Below are 26,277 nucleotides of genomic sequence, written 5' to 3'. Positions count from 1 at the left end.
TATTACATTGATTTATTAGTTTTATAATAAATAATTTGGCACAATTTATTTTTGTATACTCCTTGAACCTTTGTTCATGAGAGGTGGGTTAGTTACAACAATCGTAGTGTTTTCATTGTCGTCAAACAAATGTAGTCGTGTCAACTAGCAAAAATAAGTACCGCAAATTCTATTGGATACCGACTTGTTGCAGATAAAATAGAAAATAATGGCTACATTAAACAAATCCTTGTAAGATGAATTAAGATGGAGATTGTATGTGAATATCTTCTTCTATTGTAGCTCTATTATGGTTTACATTTAAGGGAGTTTGGAAAAAATAATTCAATATATACATTTTTTAATCTGCAATTTATCCGCATAGCTTAGTGTTTGTTCATTTTTGTGTTGCAATTAAACCTCTGTCTGCTAGATGGCAGCAGTCACCTCGTACGCAGCTAAAGGAACAATGATCTCCCCGCAATATCCCCACGATGACTGAGGACGAGAGGATACAGTGGACTTCCGCAGCTTTTAAAAGCTGATGTTTGGACATATTTTCCTTTTCAAAACAAATGTTCAGATTTCGTCTGTAAATTCTGCAACACCAGAGTCAAGTACTCGGACAAAACTACAAATATATCCTTGTTCCTATAGTATATCACATCGTGAAAGATATCATACACCCTCAACGTCAGCGAAACGTTCAGCCACAGCTTCATTTAAAATTCATCCTCCTCGTCTCGGAGGACGAGAGGAAACGTCGCAGAGGTTGCTCGGTTTGTCGCTGGGAAGCCCGACAAAGATCACGACGAGCGAGGGAAGCGTTGTATTTACACGAGTGTGACAGTTTGTGTACGTCCACAAGAGAGGGACGGAAGATTTGCTGCGATGGCTGATTCAAAGATGCTGCGTGTATTCAGTCAGATGCTGTAAGTAGGTTAGTGTGGTGACGTTGGAGCCCAGCTGTGTGGCTCCTCTACCTCCACTTGTGGAGTTGGTGTGTAGGAATGTGTGTGTGTGTGTGTCTCCATATGATACATCCGAGTGTATTGGAGCATTGAGGATTACTGAGAGCTGTGTAGACAAATGATGGCGATCACGTGTGGAGGGAAATGAACGTCAGTTAGTAGATTATAGGTCGTGAATTTAAGCCTTCATTTATTTTTTTTCTATTCTCCATAGACACGCATGGATACTTGACGGCTGATTCTACGGTTTAGAATAGTCCTGTTTGACGTCAAATATCTTTACGAAATGTAATTTGTGTAAAGCTTAATTGTCGGTGTGAAAAACAAAAAGTTATAATAAAAATGTTCTTTTCATTGAAATAAAATATGTTGTTCGAATAAAGAGAATATAGAAATGATTTGCAAACAATGCTGGTAGAAAATGATAAATCAATGAAGTATATAAACAAAAGAATTCTAAAAAAAGTGTTTTATAATTACAATTAATAAAATGAAATAATTCAAGTAAAATAAGTGAAGAGATTTTATAAATAACCTTTTGGAAAGTAAAAAAGAAAAGCATATATTTATTAACGTATCATGTCAGATACAAAAACCAACAGAACACAAGTAGTCATAATAATAGGGATAATAAAATGTATTTAAGAGTAAATAATGAATATAGTAGTACTAGTCAACGATAAAACAAGCCGAAAACATAGACATAAAAAAAAAAACTTACAGTAGGATGTTTATGTAAGTGGAACAACCCTCCACTAATAAAAATACTTTACATAAAGACTTTTTAAAAGAGTTTCTAATGAACACAGAAAACAGGAAAAAAGTTGCAGATCGACATTTGCACCCCCCTTGTTTGTTTAACAATTAAATAAAGTTTTTTCAAAGGTAAAAAAAATTGGCATTAGAATCGTGACTAACGGCCTCGAACAGTTTTGGATGTTAAGGTAAGGTAAGGTTAAACTTTATTGAATTGTTTTTTTCCACTAGCCATACAATTTTTTTTATAAAAAATAAATCAAAATAAAATAAGAACAAGAACACAAAGGGAAAGAACAAGATGACACAATCTAAGTCTAAAGATAAAGACAAAATAAATACAGTAAATAAATACATAAATAATGTTTGTTAAATACAGTAAAGAAAGAGAATAAAAACAATATATTTCTCGGATTTTATCGCTGCAGTGTTTTATGGGAGTTTCAAACCGTGACTTGGGAGGGGTCAAGGTGAGTCTAGCGGGTAACTGGGGGTCCTTCATTGAATACTGTCTCACTACAATGGTTCAATCAGTTATGGTGTCGCTAAAGGTGTCCTCCGTCCTGTACAGACTGGATGTCCCGCACGTCCACATCCATAATTCATGATGCTTTAAAAGGATCATGATCTGGAATGATTGATGGGTGAGGTGGCTCCGACTGGGGTCACGACCACGTGACACGTGTGAGGTGCACTCTGGGGGGGGCGGTGGGGTTCACACGAGCTGTCAGCTTCTCAAGACTCGCAGCTTTGATTACGCCAGGAGTTTATTTCACTTCCGTAATTCCTCTCTTGGTGAAATAATAACAGCGGTGGTGATGGTGCAATAATGAGTAATCTTTGTCTGTCTCCGCTGGGAAGGAGTGCGAGGGAGAACATCAGCAGTTGCCGGGAGGCTCCCGGGAGATCTGTCACATGTTGCTGACAGGAGGCCGGCAACGTGTTATGGAACAGCTTTTATGATCGATGCAGCCTTTTATTATTTTAAAAATGCATATCACAAAACCCTGAACAGAAGAGTTTTCTATTAAATAAAGCCTGATTGTTGCAAGAAGTAATGTTTATCCGGAGCATGTTTGGCTTCTTGTCTTCATCAGATGGTTTTAACAAACAGTTGGACGGGCGGATGAGTCGTCCTCTCGACCGCCCGAGGGTCTTTATTTTCCAATCTGTTTTTTTTTTATTCCCTCGCGATGAAACCCTCGTTCGCTAATGACAAGACGGCTGAAGCGACGGGTTCATCTGCTGACGTGGCGGGAAGTCGGTGTATCTTAAGGCAAACCCCAGCCTTTGTATTAGAAATAAACACCTTGATAATAATAATAATAATAAACTTGATGTAGATGCTAAGTTTCCGGTTCATCTGTTCTTGGGAAGGTTACGTTTGAATGAGGTTGAATGAGGTTTTGGAAAAAATCCGATCTCTTCACCGACCTCAGATGAGTCGAGTTGTTTGCAATCTTCCAAAAAAATATAAAATATTGTCATAATAATCCCTCAGTTATCGCGGTCAAGAAGAACCTGCAATAATGGAGAAACTCCTTCTTAGTGACACTATGATTCGGATAAATGTACTGTTCTGGTTCTTTTGGATCTACTGACTCCTTCAAGAAAAATCTTAAGACTATATCATTTATTCAGGCTTTTCCTTGATTTTCTGGAACGCCTGTTGTGTTATCAGTTTTATCTTGACCTTTAAAGTATATACTTTATTGAATATTGTTTTGATTGCTGAAGCGCTTTGTGACCCTGGTCTAGAAAAGCGCTATACAAATAAAAATGACTTACTTACTTATTTACTATCTTAATTTAGTTATTCACATACATTTATTACCTTGTATACAGTAAGTACACCAAACAAAGGGAAGTGGACGGGCGAGAGCCAATCAACGATCAGGTTCTGGATACAGAACTCGTCCTCCGATTGGTGGGATTGTATGTTAGTCGATAGCATGTTAGCCTGTTGTATATACTGTACATGGCGCATCCTGCAATCCCACCAATATAGCCGTAAATCTGCAATATATATGTACATAAAGACCCCATACAATGTGTAGCTTTCAGATATAAACTGCGGTTATATAGCAATGGGAAACTATATTAGACATTTATACTATTTTGGGGGTTAAATGTTCAATTTTCGTTATTGGCAAGAACCTCTATACTTTGGTCACGATCGCGATGTCACAATATCGTGATGTCTTGCGATATTCTAAATAGTTAACTAGATCAAAAATACAATGCAATATATATAAAACTTACAAGGACAAAGTAAGTCCAATTTCTTTCAATAAACTTTATTCTTTCCGCAATAATGGAAGTACTGAAGTCTTATTTTACTTAAAACTCATTTATAACATTGTATGACAAGTCAAAGTATCGGCGACGTATTGCCGTGTCAATATTTGTCCGGGGGATGATTGCCAATCGACATTTCTATACTTTCAGTAATAGAGTATTTATAAATAAGTAATACTCGAGAGGTATAACTGTGGTTCTTTAAATCTTCATTTCAAAATAGATTTCCGTCTGTTGAATATTATCCGGAGGATCTTACGAGTGATTTGGTTTCATTGGGAAAGCAAAACCTAATACTAAACTAATGACACAAATCAAATAAAGCAACATAAACGTTGGGGAAAGTGAAGGAAGTGACCTGTGCCCCCCACACAAAAGTCAAAACCTGGCTTTTTTCCTCCGTCGGCCTCTTGTTTCCGCTGACGGGGAACAGCAGGAGTTTAACTTGTCCGGTCAAATGTCTCTTCAGGTTTAATCAGTTGTACATTAAGCAGCTGTTTCTTTGGAGTTTTACGTCTGTGTGGCTGTTTTTGTATTCAAACCTGGTCCAGTGTAGTATTTCTTGCGTGACTGAGTATTTTTCTTTTTTTATAAACATTCCTTATGGACAGGTTTGTTCTGACAGATTGTTGCTTTTATATTAAAACAAGTTTTGGGTTAATGTGGTTAAAATAGGAGCGTCTGTCTGATACTTGAACTCTTTAAGTGCAATAGCAGGATCGCATGCAAACGTCGAGTAACTATCATCGTAAGAATTTAGAAACAAACCTTTAGACGGTTTGTGCAACTTTTTAACGGTTTAAATCCGACACCTCCTGTCTCGGCTTGTGCAAGTTGATGTAAAATCTCATCCCTCGTGTAATTGTTGCACTTTTGTTGTTGTGTAACGATAATGTCGGCAGATCACAATCGTTCTTTGTGACCGAAACTCCCGACAACAGTCTGGTTATCGTGGAGACATCTTAATCAGATAAGTAAAGGTCTCTGTCAGCAGATGGCGGGCTTGCAGATGGTTCCGTCACTTATCGTTTAGTACTTGTGTTGTGGAGGAAATGGCATGAAGGTAGATAAAACACCAGAGCTCATGACGGAACCGGTTCTGTTGCCAGTTATACTAAGAGGTGATTATAAACAAAACTTTTAGTCTTATATCTTCACGGCACAACAATTATTTCTCTTTAAAGTATTGCTTATTCATTCATAATTAAATTAAATAAGTCTTTAAAGTCTTTTAGTCAAAAGTGTAGATGGTTCGGGGGCGATAACTGACACAGACGCAAGATGTTTTTTACCTTCTTATTTACTTCGTTCACGTAAATGTTAAAGTCTTCCTTTACAAGATGCGGTAAGTCCATCATCATGACCACGTCTTGAACTTATTACTTGATAAAGTTTGCTTAAAATATCGACGAACGACATGTCACGAGAGCCGAATCCATTATGACCTAATAATGGCTTCCTCCGGCCAGCTGTAAATCCCGCCCAGCTTTGTTTATAAAACGAGTCCCTTGGAGGTGGAGACTTCCGGGATTGATATAACGCGGAGGCAAACCTCTGTTTGACCAATCACAGCATAGTGGTTTGTGGTTATGGTAAACAAGTTTTCATCTCTAGAAAAAGTGTTTTCAGTGGGTGGGGCTTAAGCTTCTAATGTAAAAATTTCAACGAAAAAGAGTTTTGTACAAACAGACACTGATGATACAATATAGGTCCAAGATCAATTTAAGACACACTTAAATCAACACATTAGTTGCCCTTTAAAAGAACCTCGATTTCGAGAACCTGAAACGGTTGATTGACTTTAAATCATCTCTGTTGTTATCAGTGAATCTGCTGTTGCGTGTGTTTTGGATGCATTTGCATTCCTGAGAGCTGTGAGTAGGAGGAACTCCGGAGGGGAAAACAATTATTGCACACCTACCTGCCACAGTCGCTGCTTTCAGGAACTGCTAAAAGCGTCAATTTCAATCACACACACGCGCCCACACGCTTGTATATCAGTCATCATGGGCAGAGGAAACCTTTCGAGGAAATTCACATCACCAAACCACCCGATATGTGACCTCAGATAAAGAAACATGACGTCCTTCATCAGCCTTGTCTAGGCGGTGTGTCGGCGGCTGCAACATCCTATTAGGACGTGGACTTGAGTTCTGCCTGATGTTTATCTGGTTGCTATCGTGACAGGATGGCCGGCCCGGGAGTCTTAACGAAATCCGTCACCCGTTGTCCGTCCGCTAGCCTGCTGCTTGTTAGGAAACCTCTGTCTTCATTTGTGGGTTTGTTGTTTTTAGATTCTGTCATCACTCGGGCGCTGTTGAGAGAACTGCAGTTGAAAGACTCGGATTAAAGACTTTTAAAATCTTTCAGCAGAAGTCATTTTAATGCATCTCTTTCAGAAAGTCTGTTACAATTGGTTGATGTGTTCATAACGACAGTGGAATTAGAGAATATTGGACTTTTCTGCAGAAAAAATGGGAAATACTATGGTGATCTGTGGAGTAATCTTATGGTGACTTGCAGAGTAATACTATGGTGACTTGCGGAGTAATACTACGGTGACTCGCGGAGAGATACTAAGGTGACTTGCGGATTAATACTACGGTGACTTGCGGAGTAATACTATGGTGACTTGCGGAGTTATGCTACGGTGACTTGCGGAGTAATACTGTGATGACTTGGGGAGTAATACTACGGTGACTCGCGGAGAGATACTAAGGTGACTTGCAGATTAATACTACGAGGACTTGCAAAGTGATACTATGGCAACTTGCAGAGTAAAACTACGCTGGGTAATACTATGCTGACTGCCCGAGTAAAACTATGGTGACTTGTAGTTAAAGTTCTTATTATAAAAAAAAATTCAAAGTTTTTTGAGCGCTGTGCACAACATAAAATCAGAATGAATACATGCAGCCTATAAGGCCCACTGATTTTTTTTTTTTTAGGGGGGGCCTTGAAGTCAGAAAAAAACAGTAAAATTAATTTCTGTGCTTTATCTGTTATGTTATGTTATGTCTTGTCTACAAGAATAAAAGTTATTTTGTACTGGTAGGGTCATGCTGCAATTGGATTAGGTCGGATGTGTTTGAATAAAGACAGAACCTTGTAATGGTTATATAGCGCAACTGCAATAGACAGATGACATAACTGAGATCAAAAATCTCTGTCTTGTAACCAATTACGCAACGGTTAGAAGCTTTGGTTACACATGTAGAAAGAATTTAAACGTTGACACCCCTAATTGATATTGCGCTTTATAACGAGAAAAATACATTTTATCTTTATGGTCATTTAACTTGCATATTTAACATTAGGTTAGACTTTTACTTTGGTAGTGTTTACTTAGATAATCCTAAATCAAAGCCCAGCAACATACATTAAACTCAAATCTATTGAGTATCTCTATTGAACTCGACTGACACTAGCTATACGTGTAACTTGTGACCCCTTCATGAACCTTCTCCGTGGGAAATGGGACACGAGGGTCAAAGGTCGAAGTCGTAGCCTTCTGCAGCTCATTTGTTTAACGCGTGACAAATTGAGTCGACTAAATGAACCATGTTATTTACAATAAGTCTTTCGTTGACTGATGAAATACAATCGCACTTATTTATCTTTGAAGTACACAAAGGTAGTGTCGGATTTCCGTTTGGACGGAAATATTGTGGGTCAAAGAGCCTACATGTGCAGAGCCTACGAAGCAGCACAACACTTCTTTTGTTTACCAAGAATTACTGGGAATAAGTGAGAAGAAGTTTACTCGGTACTAAATATGTTTATGACGTTGGCATACCATTGATGATTGTTCTCCCCCAGTGTAGCTTGAAATTAGATGGTCCTGGTGACCTCTCTGTTACACGCTTATTAGGGTTGTTTCCGACATCACATGGTTAATGAAGGGGTTTGAACACATGGTATTTGTTAACACAGTATTTAGAAGGGATAGTTTAATAGCTTTAGGTTTAAAAAAAAAATATATATATATATATCAAAAGGTTTTTGAAGACTATTTAAAATTGAAAATATGACCTGTTGAAAAGTGAGATTTTTACTTGAACGTCTATTGTGTGCATTGTGTATCTTTATTAAATTTCAAGTACATACAACACTATCTCTTGAACTATTGCATTGTTATCTGCAAACGTGATTATAAATGGTAATGCTAATAGAAATAAACTCCAAATAATCACAATACAAGTCAGATAATGCACTATGCTTTCAATTATGTCCCTGATTGAACAACGTATTTTAAGAAAACTGAATATATTTTTGCTTGTTTGCGATATTTTTAGTTGTTTCCTATAAAGCAGTGGTTCTTGACTTGCTTTTTATTTTTAGGGGAATGGATTATATCTTCAGTTTAAACCAGTTTATTTTATTTATTTTTTTATTTAAATGAATAAAAAAGCCTTTTTATTTTATTTAAGACTTGACTTGACATAAACCCGAACACTGCTCTAGAGGATACACCAGCAAACTGACCTTTTTTGTTGGCTATGGGTGAGAAATATTTATGGTATTTTCCTTTAAATAATAATTTTCATCCCTTTAGTTTTGTTTCTAATGTTTGGCCATCATCATTACTTTTGCATGAATCTTGGCAAACCTTACTAATGGAACCAAACCAGGTCTCTGCTGACGTGGTAACTTCAAAAATGTTGTCCTCACATGGATTTAAAAAGGCCAAGTACGCAAGTTTGGACCCTTATGATGATGTATCGATTGTTAGTAGAACAGCAACTGCAGTCATAATTTTAAATGGTTAAGTGGTGTAGCATTGATAATCTATGCTGCTGGTCCTGAGGCCAGAGAACGGGGTGTTTGTTTTCTAACCTAATATGGATTTTAAGAATGTCTTCAGGGAAAAGAGAAACATATTTTATTTCATGCGTGACTTTAAAGTGTCAGACTGTACAGTAGTAGAACTGCGTCAGCTACAACGGCACGGCAGGAGAACGCTTCAAAGATAATTCGTTCCCTTCCTCCAAGATGGTCTTGTAGACGACGTAGGAGGAATAAGAGTGTGTTTTGTGCATTACAGGCGTGGGTTCTCAGCAGGGTTTCTGGATTCTACAATCAGGGGATTTTTGGTTCTCCTGAGGCGCCGGATGGTTTACCTAACACTAAATCTTTTTCTCTTTGACTCGCATTATACAAATAAAACAATGGAATATTTAAAGGGTCTTTACTTAACTACCACCGTTACACACAAATGGAGACAATCGAGAATTTAAAACAATGAAAAAATTCATACAATGATTCATAGATTTCCTGCCAAAAATTGATTTTGCCACTAGTACCGTTACATACTGCTAGAATACTACGTTCATCGTCGTTGACTCGTATGTAAGTGCCACTAGAATCTGAAAATAACTTCTCGAAAACGTTTCACTGGATAATACATTTACTCCCTTGGAAGGACATTTTTGCTGCAGAGCAGAGAAATATGACTTTTTATCCTTCGCCCAAAGCCAGCACTGACACAATACTCCCAGTGTTCTCTTCCTTCCTGTTCCTGAAGTGTTGCTTAATGACATCCTGATGGCAAATGAGGTTTAGATATTTATTCAAAGGGTGTTGTGGCTCAACCCATCGGTAGCTCGGCTCAAGTGTTTCAACAGTTGGAATAACCCTTTTGGTTACGTTGTGTTGGGTGTTTGACGTCTGCTTCTGGTCGGCTCGGATATTTACTTTACTATTTACGTTGCTTTTTCTTGGATTGTGAGAAAAATGGAGCCAATCACAACTTCTAGAGTTTAAACATGGTGGACAATCTGGGCAGGTTGCTGCTGGTTCTTGGTAGGACCCTTGACGTCCAGTTAGCCGAGAGGCTAAATTAGTGATATTTACTATATTCTAGGGCTGCACGCTATATCGGAAAAATATCGATATCGCGATATTGGCACTTGTGGTATGCATATCAAAAACATTCATTGTATAAATCAAGCATTTCTTAAATGCACACTTTGACCAGTCAGCGTCACATTCTGTAAAGTTGACAATTTGTACTTCTATGCTCGGTCGCTATGGCGACGTGTCTTGCCGGCGCGCTGACTAAGCACGGCTCAGTATAAACACGGATAAAGACTTACTTATGAGCGCTACTCAAACGCGAGTGATCCAGTCACTCATCTCTTTCAACCCCCTTTGCTGAAGCTAAACACATTGTACGCACTTTTAATCTCGTCTCAGTTGTTTTCAGCGTTTTTCTAAGATCGTGGAACTTCCAAACAAGTGTAAACATGTACGTCTTCGCCGTATGCTATTAAGCTAAGTTGTTAGCGTCAGGTCATTTATAAACTGTGTGCGTGTACAAGGGGGTGGGATTTATTATGGTTTTGGTGATATCGCAACACGGCGGCGGCTCCTCTCTGATGTCGCTCAGTTTCGCCTGATTTTCCTTCTCTCGTACAGTACTCATGCTTGCGGCTACATTTTTAGGTGAAAGAATAAAATATTGTATTAATATCTATCGCAATTCAAAACACCAATATCATTATTTCACTTATGTCCAATATCGTGCAGCCCTACTATATTCTTTCGTGTTACTTATATAACATTCATGCTTCGTGCTTCGTACCTTATTGATAACTTGGTATATTTTGTGCGTCCGGTGACATTCGTACAAAAACGACTTTATTTAATAAAGCTTTGATCAATGGATTGATTCTTTCCAACACTGGCGACCTTGTTTATACCTTCACTTTGCCCTTTTCAAGGCTCCTCCTTAATTGAGTCTCACATTTTCAATATAAATTTAATCAACAATTCACTTGTGGTGGTTTACTGCTTGAAAAAAGTCCCCCATCTCAGTTTAAAAAACACCCTGTGGTGTTTTTTTTTTGTCAGCCCAATTATTTCGACTTGCTTGTTTTGTGCCTTTAAAAAGTAGGTTAGACTAAATAAAAAAAGAAGCAACTTTTAATACATTTCAACTGGGATATGGAAGTCTCGTGGACTGGTTTAATCATCAGACTGGCCTGATGCCACAGCTTATCATATTGATGCAGTCATGTGATTACGCGTTTGCTCATGGGCTTTTTGAGGCGACCGAAGGGTTAATGCTGGTTTCCTGCACTTCTGGGATTAATCTGGTTAAAAAGATGAACCTGATATTTTCTGATTGATTTTTTTTTTTTTTTTCCTCACACAATTGTCAGCATCAAGATGTAAAGCTCAGTCGCCGTCCACCCACACTTGCTTCCCTCCAGCCACTGCAAGTCTTTAAATACATTGTGTTTTGGTTTTGTTACTTTTGAAGCTTTAAAGATAAAAGTATAACGAGGGCAGCTTTTGTTTCTTATGTAGGCTATGAGCAGTTAAAAAGCCTTTTTTTTAAGTCAGAGTTTGGCTTCTCGACAGATTCAATCATAAAATCTGACCATTCAAAGTCCTGCAGCACGAGTCGACCTTTACATTAGACTACTCTTACTGCTAAATTACAGATTAATAATGGATGACATCTTATTTATTATATATATTATATAAGTTAAATGGAGATGAAGATGATTTTTAAATTGAATTATTATGATCTCTAATTTATTAATCGAATAAATCACTTTTTAATCTCACCTTAAATGCAGAGCATTATCCTTAATGTTAGACATGATTACATTTTGAATGTATTATTCTGGCGGATTGAAAGATTTTTTGTTTATGAACCTAAAAAAACGATGCAATTCTCAATTTATATTCTGCTGTATTTTGAGGTGTTGCAGGCAACCTTAGAATCCGCCATGAAAGATGAAATATTGTTGTTTTTCTTTTTTCCAATTCCTTAGAAAATAATGATTCAATTTAACTAGAGTTCTAAAGGAAAATGCTTTAAGTCAAAACAATTAATATATGACTCACTATTGGACCAAACAACATCCACTTCAGGTTGTGACTGACCCTTATTTTCACTACAAGAAGCAGAAAAAAATGAAAGTTTGAGATTAAAAATTAATGCAATATATAATATATTATGTGAAAATCATTACAAAAATAAATTTCCCAGCAACACAGGGTACAAAACCTGAAAGAAACAACAAATAAATACACACAATTTTCATGGAAATCGACAAATCCTGAGGTGCCACTTGTTGCACGTCACCTTGAACCCAACCTTAAGTTTCTCTTAAATCACTTAAATCTGTGCTTAGTTTTGAATTCATGTTGCTACGTTGCTTCTGAGCGGTAGCGGTTGCAGCCGAGTACCACGCGGTGATGCTGAGAGTCGACGATGGACTCGACTACAGCGGCGTGGTATTGAATGGATCCTCGCTCTCTTAGCCGGCTGCTCATGTGTGATAACATGAGCTTCATGCCCTCGGAACACAAGAGACCTAATGGTCCATGTAGCTTCTGTCGCTCCAGACCGAGAGGAGAGGAAGAAGGATTGAGAGGGAGATACCGTAGATAAAAGAGAAAATAACTTCATTATTTACAGTCGAGCGGGAAACAAGCGTCTAAATTGTAAAGCAGCTTAGCGGTATGATTCATCTGTGGGTGGGAGGGTAAGAGTAGAGTGTGTGTGTGTGTGTGGGGGGGGGGGGTGGTATCAGTTCTCACCCCCACTTCCAGCTTTGAATTGGGGGGTTGGTAGAGCGAGGGATGAGAAGTGAGCGAAAGCGTGCAGGAGAAGCACAATCTGCTGGAGCTCCATGTGAAAATGACCTACTTCCTGTCAGCGCGCTCTCCAATGGATGGCAGTTTTTTCTGATGTGTTGAGAGTCAAATAAAGAAGGGAGAGGGGGGGAGGAAGGAGGAAGAGGAGGATGAGGGGGGGAGGAAGGAAGGAAGAGGAGGATGAGGGGGGAGGAGATGGAGGTTGACGTGGAAGCGTTAAATGAAGTGTAAGTGTGCGGCTCCTGGGAGCGTCGAGGGAAATGTGTGTCAGTGGGTGAGGCGTGTGTGGTTCAGTCAGCTGTGCACACACACGTTTGTTTAAACTTCATATGTAGTTAAACACACGTGTGATGCCGCGTCTGTCACGCCTCATCAACAGACAATACGTGTGGACGTACGAACGCCAGGTGTTGTCGTGTTTTCACGCAACAGCGCCGCCTCTAAAGCGTGAACGACCTGAGCCACTGCATATGTGTTTCTGGCGGCAAGGGGGGTCGGTCACCTTGACCCAGAGACGACACAAGGGACACCCCAAACACATTTGTTTATTTTCGGGTCTTCGGGTGACCTTGATCCAGAGACGACACAAGGGATACCACAAACGCATTCGGGTTTTTTTGGGGCCTTCGGGTCACCTTGATCCAGAGACGATACAAGGGATACCACAAACGCATTCAGGTTTTTTTGGGGCCTTCGGGTCACCTTGATCCAGAGACGATACAAGGGATACCACAAACGCATTTGGGTTTCTTTGGGGCCTTCGAGTCACCTTGATCCATAGACGACACTAGGGATACCACAAACACATTTGTTTTTTCAGGCCTTCTGGTCACCTTGACCCAGACACAACACAAGGGATACCACAAACACATTTGTTTTGTTTTGGGCCTTCCGGTCACCTTGATCCAGAGACAACACAAGGGATACCACAAAAAAAAAGTTTTTTTGGGGGGCCTTCGGGTCACCTTGATCCAGAGACAACACAAGGGATACCACAAACACATTTGTTTTCAGGCCACCTTAACCTTGAGATAACACAAGGGTTAAACAATTTATTTTTACATTCAACATGCAAATATTGTCAGTTTGTGTTGCAAGTATTACGTCCTACGCAGCTAAAGTAACAATGAAATCCCGGCCATGACTGAGGACGAGAGGATACAGCTGACTCCATCAGCTTTCAAAGCTGATGTTTGGACATATTTTGGTTTGAAAACAAATGAAAGCAGTTACAACTTCGTCAAGAGTCATGTGGTCTGTAAATTCTGCAACACCAGAGTCAAGTACTCCACAATACTACAAATATATACTCGTTACTGCACTATTGCCTTTCTTGCCAATACACGCCAACCTTTGTGATCGAGATAGTTTTCCACTAATCTCTTATTTACATTTGTCTGATCTTGATGTTGAAGCAAAAACGACGATTAAATCAACATTTGTGTTATTTCAGTCGTTCGGTGATAGTTTTGGTAAAACACGCAGGTACACAAAACTCCTGTCCAGGCTTAATCCCTGGGATGAGATGTTAAGAAGAAGAAGAAGCATTTAATCCATCCTTCGCATCCCTTCTTTCTTTCCTCTCACATGCTCTTCTTCTTCTCATCCCCAGTTCCCGAGGACTTGTCTCTGGAGGAGAGAGACGAGCTGTCCAACATCCGACGACGGAAGAAGGAGCTTCTGGACGACATCGAGGTGAGTACCTGGAGCCGGGGCGTGGATGGAGTGAATACGGATCCATCAACTGAGGGACTTCTTTGCAGAGACTGAAGTTCGAGATCGCGGAGGTCATGACGGAGATTGAGCAGCTCACCTGTGTCGGCGAGAGGTGAGTCGTCAGGAGTCCTCGAGGCGCAACGTAGCATCACAAGCTTTAAAATAATCTTTGCTATTTTAGTTCAACAACAACCAAGTTAATGTACATTTATTCTTGTTCCACGAGAGATTCGACCGAATCGTTAAACTGAAGGAGACGGTTTAAATAAATTAAAAATAATGGGAGTTTTTGTTATTAAAATGTATCTTCTTAAGCCATAATAAATGTCTTGATCCACTTACTTTGGCTGAAGTTTCGAATAAGAATCAGAAACGTTTATTGTCAAAAACAACAGAGGATTTCATTTTTTCATGAAATGATGCAAGTGAAAAAAAATGAAAATAAATTGAAAATACATTAAATTGAAAACTAAATAAATAAAATTGAAGATGTATTAAATTAAAAAAATATTAAATTAAAAATAAATTAAATAGAAAATACATTGAAAATAAATAACAATGAAAATAAATTGAAAATACATTAAATTGAAAACTAAATAAATACTTTTGAAAATATATTAAATTAAAAAAATATTAAATTAAAAATAAATTAAATAAAAAATGAAATTGAAAATTAATTTAAAATAAATTAAATTAAGTTAAAAATAAAATGATCCATAAGAGTGTTGCGAGTTTAATGTATTTTACAGATTATTTATGCAATGCTAATAATGCATTTAAAGCTCGGGCTATTAAATTGTACAATTGTGAGTTCGGGGGCAGGAGTGGAGTAAAAGTATCATGATGTTCTGTTCTATGTTAGTCTTTGTATCCTTTGTCGTTGTTATTTTTCTTTAACCTATGTTCTATATCTTTAGACTTAGATTGTATCATCTTGTTCTTTCTCTTTATTTCTCTTTGTTCTTGTTCTTTTTCAATTTTTTTGTCATGATCAAATCTACTGAAAGAGAAAATTAAAATGTATTTATAATGTAATTAAAAGTAATGGAAAAGAAACATAAGAATGTGTTGATCTGCTAAAAAAAACATGAGAAGAAAACGCACATCTTGTTCTTTATGTTCTTCTTCTTATTTTATTTTTATTTATTACTTTGTATTGTTTATGAAAAATTGCTGGCTATTGGAAAAAAAAACATTTTTCAATAAAGTTTTACCTTACTTCAACGCCTCCTGATGTTTGTTTGTGTGTTTGTTTCTGCAGCAAAGCCACACAGAGGAACAAGCAGATCGCTATGGGCAGGAAGAAGTTCAACATGGACCCGAAGAAGGTCAGTGAATAGAAACCTTCTGTCACATCACGACTGAGCCTCTTATATTAAACTGTAAAACCTCCTTAAAACCTCGTCTCAAAGTCATAAAACGGGGATCAAAAGTTTGTGATTCCAACAGGGGATCCAGTTCCTCCTGGAGAACGACCTGCTGCAGAACACACCGGAGGACATCGCTCAGTTCCTCTACAAAGGCGAAGGGCTCAACAAGACAGTAATCGGGGACTATCTCGGAGAACGGTGAGATTTTTTATACTTTCCTGCTGTCGCCACTTATTTTGTTGTTTTCTTGCCCCCTCGCCGCGAGATCTTGGGGCTCAGATGGAAGCGTGAAGCCCCAGGATGTCGGTCGTCTGGATATTATAGAGCGGAGCCGCGACAGGAGTCCGAGCCAATTGAAACAAATACGCCGACATGTGGTTCTTATCAAACGAGAATCGTCAAAACGACAAGTATTTGAAGACGCTCGATCAGCCAAAAAAACGCAGTCTGGCACCGAGAGTTTTTGCAACTATTTTCCACCAGAACATACGTGCAGTCGACCGCGAGCTGCAGTGTCACAAGAGTTTTTCCACTGAACACAGACTTCATTTATATCAGGGCTGCATTCTTTCTTCAAGAGAAAACACTTGGAGTGTAAACACAGCCCACGGAAAGGTCAAATGGTGAATGATTCACTCCATGTTTTCACCGACTGTCACTGTAATCATCCATACTGTGTGTGTCTGTTTGTGTTTGTGTGCGATTCAAATCGTTTGTGGTGTACCACAGGGCTCTATTTTGGGTCCTATTTTGACCCACATATGGCTCATTGAGTTGCATCTTTTTTTTCCATGTGTGCTTTCATTAGAAATGAGTCAAGAAAAAAAGAGAACAAGGTCAAGTGGAAAGAAGATAAACATAATTCATTAAACTGAATAGAATGCGTATATAGCCTATAACGTCTTTTTAATATATATAAAAAAAAAAAAAACGACACCCATAAAACTTTAATCCACATATTCATTATTTGCGTTTTTTCGCATTATCATTGTAGAAAGAAAGAATAATAAATAAAAATATATATATGACCACATTCACATGTTAGTTGATCATTATAGTAGATACATATTTTTAAACTATGTTTCGTAAATAACTATTTTTATTTAACTGTTCAGAGAAAAAAACATTTTTTTTAGCAATTCATTTCACATTTTGACCTTTCTGTGTGTTGTATTCAATATAACTGTGATTGTAATTGTTCATACTGTGTGTGGTTGTTTGTATTTGTGTGCGATTTCAATCACTTGTGGTGTACCACCAGGGTTCTATTCTGGGTCCTATTTTGATCCAGATATGGCTCATGGAGTTCAATCTTTTTTTTTCCCCTTTGTTTCTTTTCTATTCAATGTGTCTTTTCATCGGAAAGGAAAGAAAAAAAGTTTAAAAAAGAGAACAATGATTAATTGGCACATACTGTGTGTAGTTGTTTGTATTTGTGTGCGATTCAAATCACTTGTGGTGTACCGGTTCTATTTCGGGTCCTATTTTGATGCAGATATGACTCATAATGCTTCCTGTTGTAAAGCCAAAAAACCCCAAAAAAACCCGTCATATTTGACACATTATTTTATTTCATCATCACTTTAATTCTGTTCTCGCTGTATTTGTAAAAACCACATTGTCTTATTGATATATTAGGACAACATCTCATTACATTACATACATTTTTCTTAACCACGCTTCTCTAAAATACTCTACCATATTGACACCTGTTTTAGATTTCGGTTTGAATTCTCCCTGACGAAAAAAACTCGTAAACGTCCATGTGTTTATGTTCACAGTTTATTCTGACCTCGTACAATAATGCACACAATCTAACTGACAGAACATACCTATAATTATTTTGCAATGAAAGAACTTTCTAGTGAGAAAAAAGTGTTGAAATTGTTGCGAAAACGGATTCAAATGAACAAAAATTCAACTAAGTTTTTATATTTTACATCTTTTGAAAACTATTTTCACAAAAAAGACTGATAAGACACTGGTATGTGTTTAAAAACTTTGCCAAATCCATTGATATTCCATCAGATTCTATGAACTCTGAACGGTGCACCAGAGACTCTGAGTAGAACCCATTCTCTCCACTAAAGACTCAAAAATATCCTTGCAGAACCAGTTTTGTAAATAACAAAAAGATTGTCTCTCCTGCAGGGACGACTTCAACATCAAGGTCCTCCAGGCGTTCGTGGAGCTTCATGAGTTTGCAGACCTCAACCTCGTTCAAGCCTTAAGGTGAGACTCCTGGTTCTCTACTTGGATTTGCAAAACAATAAACGAGTTTGCCTTGAGTTTCTACGCGTGTAATGACCGTAAAAAAGGAAAGTTCTGGTTGACGTTTTGACGTTCTTGTGCGTCTGCAGGCAGTTCTTGTGGAGCTTCAGACTTCCTGGCGAAGCCCAGAAGATCGATCGTATGATGGAGGCCTTCGCTTCCAGATACTGCCAATGTAACCCTGGTGTCTTCCAGTCTACAGGTAACACACACACACACACGCACACACGCTTAATGTCTCTGTTTTTTTTATTTCTTTATTTTATTGACAAGAAGATGAAAAGAATTGCATCATAAAAACATTAGAATTTTCTCTTTTTTTTCTTCCCATGACACAAATTAAGCTTCTACATGTCATTTAAGAGTCGAAAATCGAGGAAAAAAACACGCCTCTAAAGTGATTAGTAATTAGTACTATTAGTAATATAGATATATACATTTAAAAAAAGGTAGAAATACATACTGGTCGTTTAACTATGGTTGCCACAAATTAAAATGGTGCTCAGTCTTGCAACACTTGCTTAAATCTTTTTTCTTAAATCATTTTTTTTAATGCATCATAAAGTAATAGACAAAGGTTGATAAAGTAACAGTGATGGAGGAAATCACAATTAAATTGTGTAGCATAATATTTACCTAGCATGGTTTTTACGTAGCATGATCTTTTTATAGCATAGTTTTATATAGCATAGTCATTGCGTAGCATTATCTTTACCTAGCATAGTTTTTATGTGGCATTATCTTTATTTAGCATAGTTTTATATAGCATAGTCATTGCGTAGCATTATCTTTGTATAGCATAGTTGTTGTACAGCATAGTCATTGCATAGCATGATCTTTATGTAGAATAGTTTTTACATAGCTTGATCTTTATGTACCATAGTTGTTATATAGCGCAGTTATAGCATAGCTTGATTTTTATGTAGCATAGCTTTTACGTAGCATAATCTTTACCTAGCATAGTTTTTACATCGCATCATCTTTATGTAGCATAGTTTTATATAGCATAGTCATTGCGTAGCATTATCTTTACCTAGCATAGTTTTTATGTAGCATTATCTTTATTTAGCATAGTTTTATATAGCATAGTCATTGCGTAGCATTATCTTTGTATAGCATAGTTGTTGTATAGCATAGTTTTTACATAGCTTGATCTTTATATACCATAGTTGTTATACAGCGCAGTTATTGCATAGCATGATTTTTATGTAGCATAGCTTTTACGTAGCATAGTCATTGCGTAGCGTTATCTTCATGTTGCATAGTTTTTACATAGCTAGATCTTTATGTAGCATAGTTGTTATATAGCATAGTCATTGCATAGGATGATCTTTATGTAGCATAGTTTTTACGTAGCATAATCCTTACCTAGCATAGTTTTTACATAGCATGATCTTTATGTAGCATAGTTTTATATAGCATAGTCATTGCGTAGCATTATCTTTACCTAGCATAGTTTTTACATAGCATCATCTTTATGTAGCATAGTTTTATATAGCATAGTCATTGCGTAGCATAATCTTTACCTAGCATAGTATTTATGTAGCATAGTCATTGCATAGCATGATCTTTATGTAGCATAGTTTTTATATAGCGCAGTTATTGCATAGCATGATTTTTATGTAGCATAACTTTTACGTAGCATAATCTTTACCTAGCATAGTTTTTACATAGCATACATAGCATTGCGTAGCGTTATCTTTATATAGCATAGTTGTTATATAGCATGGTCATTGCATAGCATAATCTTCACCTAGCTAGTTTTTATGAAGCCTTATCTTTATATAGCATAGTTGTTATATAGCATGGTCATTGCGTAGCCTTATCTTTATATAGAATAGTTTTTATATATCAGAGTCATTGTTTAGCATGATCTTAATGTAGCATAGTTTTTACCTAATGTGAATTCAATTAAAACAGAGAAACACATTGACTGACAGCTTTTAATGAAGTTATCTAGTGGTTATCAAGTTGTCATGTGATCAATATAGTCCTGTGTCCCCTGACGATAATGGATCCTGGATCAATACGCGTCTGCGCCGGCGGAGTCTTGGTCCAGAGTCGATGGTGTCGTCGCTCTTGAAAGGCTCTGGAAATCAGAGCATGGTGGAAGAAAAATGAAGCCGGCTTTGGCTTAAATAAAGGAGGCGTCACGTGACTTCTCTTGTTGTCACTAATATCTGTTTCTAAAAAACAAAACTCCAAGAAAGAAATGTATAGAAATAAACTCATGTCTTCGTGAAAAATGTTGACCTTTATTTAGAGTTTTTATTTCAGGGTGTCGTGATGGTTTTATAGGTGAGAGGTCACCGCGAGGTTAAAGATGAAGTCATTTGTTTAACAATCTGAAGCTCTTGAAGTTGATTGAATCTCTTTATTTGTGGAAGTGGTTTTGAGAAGAAGTCGCTGCCAAAAAAATTGCATTTTTATTCAGAAATGTATGGATTGAAAATAAAAATCCATATACTTGAGATTTTTTTTTCCGTATTGATATTTAACATTGATTTATTTGCTTTCAAAACATCACATTTTTATAGAAATTTTTGTCATAGCATTTTTCTTTGTTTTGAAAAAATAGAACCATTTAAAAAATGTACCATTAACATGAAAATAATTACTGCCTTTTTTCATTTTTGTGTTGCAATTAAACTTCTGGCCTCGGTCAATGCGTCCTGACTGAGGACCAGAGGATACAGTCGACGGCTTTTATAGTTAAGGTTTGGACATATTTTGGTTTCAAAACAAATGAAAGCAGTTACGACTTTGTCAAGAGTCATGTGGTCTAGAAATTCTGCAACACCAGAGTCAAGTACTCGACAATACTACACATATATACTTGTTAGTACACCTGGAAGGAATAAGGTAAAATTATGGTTGAGAAAAAACGTTTTCAATTTTTCAATTTTCTTTCATTTATTTAGAATAAACATGCAAATATTCAGTGTTTTTGTTTATATCGTTTTTGTGTTGCCAATAAATTTCCGACCGCTAGATGGCAACAATCATCCTCTACAGTTAAAGGAACAATGAAATGACTGAGGACGAGAGGATACAGTCGACTCCAGCAGCTTTTTAAAGCTGATGTTTGGACATATTTTGGTTTCAAAACAAACGAAAGCAGTTGCGACTTCGTCAAGAGTCATGTGGTCTGTAAATTCTGCAACACCAGAGTCAAGTACTCAACAATACTACACATATATAATTGTTACTACACTGGGAAGGAATAAGGTAAAATTATGGTTGAGAAATAACGTTTTTAATTTTCCGATTTTCTTTCATTTATTTAGAATAAACATGCAAATATTCAGTGTTTTTGTTTATTTCGTTTTTGTGTTGCTAATAAGCTTCCGACTGCTAGTTGGCAGCAGTCACCCTCTGCAGTTAAAGGAAAAATTGAAATGACTGAGGATGAGAGGATACAGTCGACTCCAGCAGCTTTTTAAACTGATGTTTGGACATATTTTGGTTTGAAAACAAATGAAATCAGTTACGACTTCGTCAAGAGTCATGTGGTCTGTAAATTCTGCAACACCAGAGTCAAGTACTCGACAATACTACAAATTTATTCTCGTTACTGCAGTATTACAATGTATCGTATCGCAGGATTCTCGCCAATACACGCCTCCATTCAGACGTTTGTGTCTCTTCTTGGCCTCGGCCTCCGCAGACACCTGCTACGTCCTGTCGTTCGCCATCATCATGCTGAACACCAGCCTGCACAATCCCAACGTCAGAGACAAGCCCCTGGTGGAGCGTTTCATCTCCATGAACCGGGGGATCAACGAGGGGGGAGACCTCCCCGAGGAGCTACTCAGGGTGAGACGCCGAGACTTCATCAGCGCCAGAGCTTCGACTAATGTAGCGAGCGCCGAACTGTTTTTTTCGTTTTGTCATGCTGTGATGCTCGCGCCGTGAAACTTCCAAGAGTCTCTGTTTGTTGGTTATGTAACGGGAAAGAAGAAGAAAACAAAAGTGTGACACGACTGGAACATTTTCTCTTTATCTTCAAAAGGTTGAGCCTGGTTGAGTTTTCACCGCGAACCTTTACCTGAAAAAAAAACCTCTTTAGTGCTAAGGTCTTTTCTCTTTGCTTTGGAGAATTTATATTAAAAAATATATAGATATATTCATTTTAAACAATGACTCAAAAGGTTTTGTTCCTATTCTATAAAACGACATTTCATTCATTGAGAGATAAAAGCCTATAATTTACATTTTTGTAAAAGGTAAAAAAGTTAAGTGTAAGCTAATGTAAAGATCTACATTTAATAATGTTAAATTACAGAAGAAAGTAAAGTGTAAAACAATATTAATTAAAAAAAATTCAAAAAAAAGTTTTCCTGAGAAAGACTGAAAAATAAGAAATGTTTTTAAAGTATGTTTTAAAAATGTATTTTTGATCGCGAACAGAGTTGCACCTTAGACGATACATTATATACATTTAAATTATGATATTTTCGATCAATTTGAATTATTGAGTTAATAAATATATGAGGGAACATTTATAGAAGTAAATAATTAACAAAATCAGGCCATTTTAATTTACAAAAAGATCAATATTGTTTTAATAAATGGCTTTTTTATAATTACTATTTCTTTGTACACATGTTAATAGAATGACCTCATTTGACCGTTTTCTTAATGAAATATTCATCGTGTCCCTTGATAGCAGATAAAAATGTAGGTAACTACAGGTTAACAGTCAAGGGTGAGGGAAGTCTAGAAAGCCGTCCGTCTTTGTCCCAGTATTCACGTGAAGCGATCGATTCCTCCACAGAATCTATACGACAGCATCAAGAGTGAACCCTTTAAGATCCCGGAGGACGACGGGAACGACTTGACTCACACGTTCTTCAACCCTGACAGAGAAGGCTGGCTCCTCAAATTAGGTTTGTGTGTTGTTTGGTGGTTTTCTGTTTGCTTACTGTTGTCGTCCCTCCAACTGTCAATCCCAACTGTCAACCCATGTTTACCTTCTTTGTTGGATAAGTAGGTGTTGATTCATAGGCTGGACAATAGTCTTTTCATAGCACAGTTATGTAGCATAATCTTTACCTAGCATAGTTTTTATGTAGCATTCTCTTTACCTAGCATAGTTTTTACGTAGCATGATCTTTACCTAGTATAGTTTTTACATTGCATTATCTTTACCTAGCCTAGTTTAATGTAGCATTCTCTTTACCTAGTATAGTTTTTACGTAGCATTATCTTTACCTAGCATAGTTTTAACGTTGCATTATCTTTACCTAGCATAGTCATTGCATAGCATTATCTTTACCTAGCATAGTTTTATGTAGCATTCAAAAAGCTAATCAAACACTATGCAACGCTAAGACAACACTTATCTTCACTATGCTACGCTAAGACAACACTAATCAAAACTATGTTACGCTAAGACTACACTAATCAAACACCATGCTACGCTAAGACTACGCTAATCAAAACTATGCTACGCTAAGACTACACTAATCAAAACTATGTTACGCTGAGACTACACTAATCAAACACCATGCTAAGCTAAGACTACGCTAATCAAAACTATGCTACACTAAGACTACACTAATCAAAACTATGTTACGCTAAGACTACACTAATCAAACACCATGCTACGCTAAGACTACACTAATCAAAACTATGGTACGTAAGACTACACTAATCAAAACTATGTTACGCTAAGACTACACTAATCAAACACCATGCTATGCTAAGACTACAATAATCAAACACCATGCTATGCTAAGACTACACTAATCAAACACCATGCTACGCTAAGACTACACTAATCAAAACTATGTTGCGCTAAGACTACACTAATCAAACACTATGCTACGCTAGGACTACACTAATCAAACACTATGCTACGCTAGGACTACACTAATCAAACACCATGCTACGCTAGGACTACACCAATCAAACACCATGCTACGCTAAGACTACAATAATCAAACAGTATGCTACGTAAGAATACACTAATCAAAACTATGTTACGCTAAGACTTCACTAATCAAACAGTATGCTACGCTAGGACTCCACTAATCAAACAGTATGCTACGCTAAGACTACACTAATAAAACACTATACTACGCTAAGACTACACTTGATTAGTGTAGTCTTAGCGTAGCATAGCTTGAGCTCCCGCTGCTTCATAACCATCTGAACTGTTCGCAGTGTTACGAGGTGTTAACACAACCTGGTTCTTATTTGTGTTGTCGACCCCAGTGGGACGGTTTACTCCGATATAAAAAAAAAAAACTCCTCATCCTCACGGGTACTCCAGCCCCCCATCGTGAAAACATGGTTTCATAAAAGCGAGCCCTCGTGTCTCGACTGAAGCGCCGAGAGAGCCGAGTTCTTGAGTGTATTTTCCCACACAGCTGCAGATAAGTGTGTTGTTGTCAAGAGTGCATGTGTTTCTAATATTTGGCTCCAGTTCGCACCACATTAACGCACTTCCTGCTGCTCCTCGCTCACCACGTCGCATCCCAACGTCCTCCTCAAAGCTCTTCCCAATTCTTGATTTACTGGTCGAGTCGATCGTTCCTGTCAAAGGTCAAAGGCCGGCCTCTCTCTCTCCTCAGGTGAGGAGGTCCACGAGCGTGTTTACGTGCAATGACCCGCACATTCTTGACCCCTCGGTCACGTCTCCGCCACCGCCGCCTCGTCGAGCGTGCGAATGAAAATCAGATCCCAGAACAGTTCCTCCTCGCAGCCATTACACCAGTCGTCACTGTCGCCCTCCTCGTCACAGGCTCCCGAAATAAACCTGGATGAATAAATCCCTATTTCAGCAAATCTCAGCCGGGGTGGAAATTTGGGAGGACGACGTTGATGTTGGGGAAATGTCGGGGCGACCATTAAACGACTTTTAACTCATCAGAACCAGAAGAAAAGATGATTTAATTGTATTTAACTTTCGATTAAAAGTGTTTTTGACGCTAAACTGAACCATTTCAGATCATGATAATAACAAAATAATACATAAATATAATATTTTGAATACAGGAAAAGTGTAATTATTATAATAAATACATTTTTCGTTTTTAAAATAAAGACAAATCTGATAATAATGTCTCACTTTTTTCATATTTAAATAAAATAAGTTCGATAAAAGCAAATCATACAAATTTCCAGAAAACATTTTTGTCAATATTTGTAGAATTATTTATATTAAACAAAAAATGTATCCAGGTAAGCACGTTCACTTCCTGTGTCGAGTTTGTATATTCTCCTCATCCTTGGGTTTACTCCAGGTACTCCAGTTTTCTCCCATATAACAAATAAGGGTAGAGGTTGTTAAAGTGAACTAAATTGTGTGCGGTTCAAAGTTTGTGAGTATTTGTTAAGGCTGGTGACTTATTCAGGGTTGTCTCCTGCCTCTTGCCCCGAGTAGCTGGGATAGGCTCCAGTTACCGCATAACCCCATTAAAAGAATAAGTTGCTGAAATATCCTATAACCTTAATTTCCTTGTACTTTAAAAAAAAAAAAAAAGTTTAAATAATATTGGGGGATTCATATACAAATCGTATACAGTAGTTATTATATATATATATTCATTTTTATTCTTGATGTTAATCCTTCATGTAAGAAAAAATGTAGAAAAAATATCTTTGTTTTCTTTAAAATATTTCAATTTTTTGAAAAACTCAATAGTTTTTATCAACACATAATCCATGTATTTTTATTCTGATGGCGAATCCATCCAAACAGGAAACTGATCTTGATTTTCAGCCTTTTTTTTGTTTTTGTTTAAACTGTGTGTTTGTCCAGAGAAGGTCAGTCTGTCGTCCTGACACTTCCTGTCTGCTCTTCCGTCAGGAGGGCGAGTGAAGACCTGGAAGCGGAGGTGGTTCATCCTGACCGACAACTGCCTCTACTACTTTGAGTACACGACGGTGAGACCTGTGTTCACACGTCCACTTCAATGATTGATCCTTCGTCCTGCAGCACATCATCATCATCATCATCATCCTCATCCTCTCCCTCTTCTTCTTTGATCCATCCCTTCTTTCTGTGGTACCCCTCCATCCTCACTCACCCCCCACTCGGGTCTCTCTGTTCCAGGACAAGGAGCCCCGAGGGATCATCCCGCTGGAGAATCTAAGCATCAGGGAGGTGGAGGAGCCGCGGAAGCCTGTGAGTGAAACTCCGCCTCTTTTGTTGGAACATACTTTATATTTCGTTAAAATGTTTACTTTACTGATGTTTTAACTGCATTACAAGTACTTTAAAAACTAAAACATAATGGTATATTACAATATTTACTTTACTTATTATATATACAGTTTATTAATATAAATTAATA

At 37.5% G+C, this 26,277-nt stretch overlaps 1 protein-coding gene across 1 annotated transcript in view; it reads left to right on the top strand.

Moving 5' to 3' along the window:
• The window catches only part of LOC148065031 (cytohesin-3), a 37,699-nt gene that overhangs the window by 6,665 nt on the left and 4,757 nt on the right, over positions 1 to 26,277 (top strand). Inside the window, exons 2-11 of the mRNA XM_087808954.1 lie at positions 14,230 to 14,312; positions 14,381 to 14,445; positions 15,595 to 15,661; positions 15,783 to 15,901; positions 17,855 to 17,935; positions 18,064 to 18,176; positions 21,642 to 21,790; positions 22,752 to 22,863; positions 25,791 to 25,867; positions 26,037 to 26,108. Of these exons, the coding sequence (XP_087665080.1) occupies positions 14,230 to 14,312; positions 14,381 to 14,445; positions 15,595 to 15,661; positions 15,783 to 15,901; positions 17,855 to 17,935; positions 18,064 to 18,176; positions 21,642 to 21,790; positions 22,752 to 22,863; positions 25,791 to 25,867; positions 26,037 to 26,108 (938 nt within the window). The remainder of the gene's footprint in view (positions 1 to 14,229; positions 14,313 to 14,380; positions 14,446 to 15,594; positions 15,662 to 15,782; positions 15,902 to 17,854; positions 17,936 to 18,063; positions 18,177 to 21,641; positions 21,791 to 22,751; positions 22,864 to 25,790; positions 25,868 to 26,036; positions 26,109 to 26,277) is intronic.

Source organism: Callionymus lyra, chromosome 15 (genome assembly GCF_982586985.1).
Source record: "Callionymus lyra chromosome 15, fCalLyr1.hap1.1, whole genome shotgun sequence".
NCBI lineage: Eukaryota > Metazoa > Chordata > Actinopteri > Syngnathiformes > Callionymidae > Callionymus > Callionymus lyra.
This window is presented reverse-complemented; position numbering and strand designations above follow the sequence as displayed.